The following is a 6345-nucleotide window of genomic DNA, read 5'->3' as shown; positions in this document are numbered from 1 at the left end:
TCTTGCTTAATGTATCATTTAACGCTTGTGTTTCCTTATTTATTTTCATCTTGGATGGTCTGTCCATTGGTGAAAGTGGGGTGTTAAAGTTCCCTACTATGAATGTGTTACTGTCGATTTCCCCTTTTATGGCTGTTAGTATTTGCCTTATGTATTGAGGTGCTCCTATGTTGGGTGCATAAATATTTACAATTGTTATATCTTCTTCTTGGATCGATCCCTTGATCATTTTGTAGTGTCCTTCTTTGTCTCTTCTAATAGTCTTTATTTTGAAGTCTATTTTGTGTGATATGAGAATTGCTACTCCAGCTTTCTTTTGGTTTCCATTTGCATGGAATATCTTTTTCCATCCCCTTACCTTCAGTCTGTATGTGTCTCTAGGTCTGAAGTGGGTCTCTTGTAGACAGCATATATATGGGTCTTGTTTTTGTATCCATTCAACCAGTCTGTGTCTTTTGGTGGGAGCATTTAGTCCATTTACATTCAAGGTAATTATCGATATGTATGTTCCTATTCCCATTTTCTTAATTGTTTTGGGTTCATTATTCTAGGTCTTTTCCTTCTCTTGTGTTTCTTGCCTAGAGAAGTTCCTTTAGCAGTTGTTGTAAAGCTGGTTTGGTGGTGCTGAACTCTCTCAGCTTTTGCTTGTCTGTAAAGCTTTTAATTTCTCCATCAAATCTGAATGAGATCCTTGCTGGAGAGAGTAATCTTTGTTGCAGGTTTTTCTCCTTCATCACTTTAAATATGTCCTGCCAGTCCCTTCTGGCTTGCAGAGTTTCTGCTGAAAGATCAGCTGTTAACCTTATGGGGATCCCCTTGTGTGTTATTTGTTGTTTTTCCCTTGCTGCTTTTAATGTGTTTTCTTTGTATTTAATTTTTGACAGTTTGATTAATATGTGTCTTGGCATACTTCTCCTTGGATTTATCCTGTATGGGACTCTCTGTGCTTCCTGGACTTGATTAACTATTTCCTTTCCCATATTAGGGAAGTTTTCAACTATAATCTCTTCAAATATTTTCTCAGTTCCTTTCTTTTTCTCTTCTTCTTCTGGAACCCCTATAATTCGAATGTTCGTGAGTTTAATGTTGTCCCAGAGGTCTCTGAGACTGTCCTCAGTTCTTCTCATTCTTTTTTCTTTATTCTGCTCTGCAGTAGTTATTTCCACTATATTATCTCCCAGGTCACTTATCTGTTCTTCTGCCTCTGGTATTGATCCCATCTAAAGTATTTGTAATTTCATTTATTGTGTTGTTCATCATTGCTTGTTTCATCCTTAGTTCTTCTAGGTCCTTGTTAAATGTTTCTTGCATTTTCTCTATTGTATTTCCTAGATTTTGGATCATCTTTACTATCATTATTCTGAATTCTTTTTCAGGTAGACTGCCTATTTCCTCTTCATTTGTTAGGTCTGGTGGGTTTTTATCTTGCTCCTTCATCTGCTGTGTGTTTTTCTGTCTTCTCATTTTGCTTATCTTACTGTGTTTGGGGTCTCCTTGTTGCAGGCTGCAGGTTCGTAGTTCCCATTGTTTTTGGTGTCTGTCCCCAGTGGTTAAAGTTGGTTCAGTGGGTTGTGTAGGTTTCCTGGTGGAGGGGACTAGTGCCTGTGTTCTGGTGGATGAGGCTGGAGCTTGTTTTTCTGGTGGGCAGGTCCACGTCTGGTGGTGTGTTTTAGGGTGTCTGTGGACTTATGATTTTAGGCAGCCTCTCTGCTAATGGGTGGGGTTGTGTTCCTGTCTTGCTAGTTGTTTGGCATAGGGTGTCCCACACTGTAGCTTGCTGGTCGTTGAGTGAAGCTGGGTGCTGGTGTTGAGATGGAGATCTCTGGGAGATTTTCACCATTTGATATTATGTGGAGCTGGGAGGTCTCTGGTGGACCAGTGTCCTGAACTTGGCTCTCCCACATCAGAGGAACAGCTCTGACTCCTGGCTGCAGCACCAAAAGCCTTTCATGCACACAGCTCAGAATAAAAGGGAGATGTATTAGAAAGAAAGGAAGGAAGGAAAGGAGGGAGGGAGGGAGGGAGGAAGGAGGGAAGGAAGGAAAGAAAGAAAGAAAGAGATAAAATAAAATAAATTAAGATAAAATGAAGTTATTAAAATAAAAAATAATAAGAAAAAAAATTTTTTTTAAAGAAAAAGCAGACGGATAGAACCCTAGGACAAATGGTGGAAGCAAAGCTATACGGACAAAATGTCACACAGAAGCATACACATACACAGTCACAAAAAGAGGAAAATGGGAAAAAATAATAAATCTTGCTCTCAAAGTCCACCTCCTTAATTTGGGATGACTCATTGTCTATTCATGTATTCCACAGATGCAGGGTACAACAAGTTGATTGTGGAGCTTTAATCCACTGCTTCTGAGGCTGCTGGGAGAGATCTCCCTTTCTCTTCTTTGTTCTCACAGCTCCCGGGGCTCAGTTTTGGATTTGGCCCCGCCTCTGCGTGTAGGTCACCTGAGGGCATCTGTTCTTCGCTCAGACAGGACGGGGTTAAAGGAGCAGCTGCTTTGGGGACTCTGGCTCACTCAGGCCGGGGTGAGGGAGGGGTACAGAGTGCGGGGCGAGCCTGCGGCAGCAGAGGCCAGCATGACGTTGCACCAGCCTGAGGCACGCCGTGCATTCTCCTGGGGAAGTTGTCCCTGGATCCTGGGACCCTGGCAGTGGTGGGCTGCACAGGCTCCCCGGAAGAGGGGTGTGGATAGTGACCTGTGCTCGCACACAGGCTTCTTGGTGGCAGCAGCAGCAGCCTTAGTGTCTCATGCCCATCTCTGGGGTCTGCGCTTTTAGCCGCGGCTCGCGCCCGTCTCTGGAGCTCCTTTAAGCAGCACTCTGAATCCCCTCTCCTTGCGCACCAGGAAACAAAGAGGGAAGAAAAAGTCTCTTGCCTCTTCGGCAGGTCCAGACTTTTCCCCGGACTCCCTCCCGGCTGGCCGTGGTGCACTAACCCCCTGCAGGCTGTGTTCACGCCACCAACCCCAGTCCTCTCCCTGTGCTCTGACGGACCGAAGCCTGAGCCTCAGCTCCCAGCCCCGCCCGCCCGGGCTGGTGAGTGCCGGTCGGCACCGATCCTCTGTGCCGGAATCTCTCCGCTTTGCCCTCCGCACCCCTGTTGCTGTGCTGTCCTCCAAGGCTCCGAAGCTTCCCCCCTCCACCACCCACAGTCTCCGCCCGCGAAGGGGCTTCCTAGTGTGTGGAAACCTTTCCTCCTTCACGGCTCCCTCCCACTGGTGCAGGTCCCGTCCCCATCCTTTTGTCTCTGTTTATTGTTTTTTCTTTTGCCCTACCCAGGTACGTGGGGACCTTCTTGCCTTTTGGGAGGTCTGAGGTCTTCTGCCAGTGTTCAGTAGGTGTCCTGTAGGAGTTGTTCCACGTATAGATGTATTTCTGGTGTATCTGCAGGGAGGAAGGTGATCTCCGTGTCTTACTCTTCCGCCATCTTCCCCTCCCACCCAAAAATATGACTTTTAATGCTTAAAGTATTCCATTATATAGCTGTAACACATTATTTATCCACTCCCCTATTCAGCATTTTGTTGCTCCCAATTTTTTTCTATTATAAAAAAGGCTGTGATAAACAATGACTCTGTCCACATCTCTTATATTGCAATAAAATTTAGAATCTGAATTACCTTAATGAGGTTTTCACAAGTATCAGTGATAGTATGTCACTATCACACATAATACAATGCTAGGCACACAGCAGACATTCAAGCAGTTGGACTTCCCTGGTGGCGCAGTGGTTAAGAATCCGCCTGCCAGTGCAGGGTACACGGGTTCAATCCCTGGTCCAGGAAGGTCCCACATGCCATGGAGCAGCTGAGCCCATGCACCACAACTACTGAGCCTGTGCTCTAGATCCCACGAGCCACAACTACTGAAGCCCGTGCACCCAGAGCCCATGCTCTGCAACAAGAGAAGCCACCACAATGAGAAGCCTGCACACTGCAACAGTAGCCCCTCACTCGCTGCAACCAGAGAAAGCCTGCACGCAGCCACAAAGACCCAACACAGCCAATAAATAAATAAGTAAGTAAGATTGCTGTCTCTCAAAAACCACTAAAAGATAATTTGTAGCAATAAATAGGAAATCAAGTCCCTAAGCGGACAGACCTGTTCTGAGAGTTAGGAGAGACATGTGTTCCGTTTCATCAGGGGATGATGTAGGTGGACAGTTGGGGTAAGCAGATGAGAAGGGATGCGGTGGTGGGTTTTGCTCCCAGAATTAGACCGGCCTGTCAATACCTGAAATGAAATAACTCTCCATTTTGAGCCCAATATAACCTTCTCAGATGTGGTCCCCCTTAGGCCCCAGAGACCCACTGTGAGCACACTTATTAGCTTAATCACGTGGGGAGGGAGACTCTGAACGACATTGATCACACTCTTGATTCAGATCCTTCAGGTAGCCAGAAACTGTGACCAGAGAGCAAACAACATAAATCATTGTGTTCTCAAAGATTATTTATTAGCTATTCTCACAGTGGAAAAAAATAAATGAAATAAGATGAAAATCCAACAACACTTCTTTTCTGAGGACCCCAGGTGGATTATACAAAATGGACCAATAGAGGCTTCGTGTTTGTAGCTCACTTACAGGAGAGCTCATTAAAGCAGAAATCAAGTAATGACAGCCTAATTTCTTGTAAGGTATAGGGTCTGACCTGGTGCAATAAAGTCACACGGATGATTCTTCCAAATAAAGAGACTAGAATGCTTATAAGTCTAAGAGCGACACCCCTTCCAAGCTGCACGGTTACACTAGGGCACTGCTGGGCTCCTCTTTGGAATGAGTCTTCCCAATCCAGACAATTCCATCACCTGTCCTTGCGGGTGGCCAATCTCTCTGATGGCAGATTTGATTTCAGAGCAGAGTCTGGTCACCTGGAGCTGGATCAGATGAATAAGGGATAATGAGGTTCTGTGATGCAGTTGGGAGGTAAATGCTGTGAAGGTTAAAATAATGAGACCAGTTTTCTTACGTGGGCCACAGGTGCTGTCGAGGGCCCTCCCCAAAGAGGTGGGATCTTTACATCTCCACCAGGCACCACGACCATCGTGAGACTAACCACACAGCCTCCTAGGACGCGCGTGTGGAAGGCCAGCATTCCTTTGGATGCTTAAACTCTGGGCTGGTTGTTAAAACCCTGGCTCACGCATTTAGAGCTCGCTGGGAGCTACAGCAGTACTGTTTGCTCTGCCTTGCCTGTCGATTTAAAATAAGTTTATATTTGGTCTAAGAAAGCCCAGTTCTTAAAAGGATTTCCATTCTTTGGGGGCTGAAGGCAAGAGGCACCGTTTTGTTTCTCTTCCTTCTTTTCAAATGCTCGCTTCCTAGCCCACCGGAAGAGGTCTATGTGTTTGTCCTTCATGACGCCTGGTCCTTGGAGGCAGGGGGTCCAGAGCACCAGTGGGGGCAAAGGGTCCAGTCGTCATTGGATGGCTTCAGGACAGCGATGCGTGCTGGGAGAGCTGCAGCACCTGATCACAAGGACGTCCTTGCCGTGTCGCTCTAGGAGTTCAGACACTGCCCCAGGCCTGTCCGAGAGGCGCCCCTCTCCTTCCCCAGATTGGGCGAGGAGGCGCCTAGGCCTCTGGGATAGGGGTGTTGCAGTTCCCATGGTAGATCCTGACGTGGCCCTCACACCAGAAGTAGGCATCGAAGACGTCACTGTAGCCATGGTCCCTCCACCAGGTGCAAAGCTGCCGGTTCCAGGTACAGTCCAGCACGTGGAAGAGCTCAGGATGCTCCATGCCGATCATGGTGAAGAAGTCCTGGTCCCCGAGGTGACCCCGGAAGTGGTACTTGTTGGCCAGCTGCTGCACCTGTGCTGGCTCCAGCAGGCGGCCGTACAGTGGGGACTGGCGCATGGCCTCCAGGTTGAGCAGCATCACCCCGCTGTTGAAGCCGGGGAGCCCCTCAGGGGGAGGGCCCCCGACCCGGGTCTTGGGGTTCTCATGACGGAACTGCCAGAATGTGTGCCTGGGAAGGGGAAAGAGAACAGATTTAGCCTGACGTGTGTGTGTGTGTGTGTGGGAACAGTCTGCCAGTCCTGTTCCTCTGGGTCCTCACAACCACCCAGGAGGGAGGTTCCATTTTCACTCGTTCTACAGCTACGAGGACTGAGACATTCTGAGGCTCAGAATCTGTATCACACTGCCAGCAAGAGGCAGAGGCGGTCTGAGTCTCCCAAGTCCAAGCCTCACGTTCTTCCCACCACCCTCAGGATGACATCATCATCTCCATCAATCACATCTGTACAGACTTCGTGAGCACCAGGCACTACATCCTATGAGACGGGTGTTCTCAGAGGCAATATGTCACCTCACGCCTGAGGAAAC

At 47.7% G+C, this 6345-nt stretch overlaps 1 protein-coding gene across 1 annotated transcript in view; it reads right to left on the bottom strand.

The window, feature by feature from the left end:
* Positions 1-4449: 4449 nt before the first annotated feature.
* XXYLT1 (xyloside xylosyltransferase 1) overlaps positions 4450-6345 on the bottom strand; it is a 182412-nt gene continuing 180516 nt past the window's right edge. Inside the window, exon 4 of the mRNA XM_022569195.2 lies at positions 4450-5986. Coding sequence (XP_022424903.1) covers positions 5590-5986 — 397 coding nt within the window. The 3' untranslated portion in view covers positions 4450-5589. The remainder of the gene's footprint in view (positions 5987-6345) is intronic.

The sequence above is a fragment of the Delphinapterus leucas genome, chromosome 4, assembly GCF_059928025.1.
Source record: "Delphinapterus leucas isolate spDelLeu-1000000601 "Yukka" chromosome 4, BTC_Dleu_Yukka2, whole genome shotgun sequence".
Classification (NCBI taxonomy): Eukaryota; Metazoa; Chordata; class Mammalia; order Artiodactyla; family Monodontidae; genus Delphinapterus; species Delphinapterus leucas.
The sequence above is the reverse complement of the archived record's forward strand: the minus strand, read 5'-3'. Positions and strand labels throughout refer to the sequence as shown.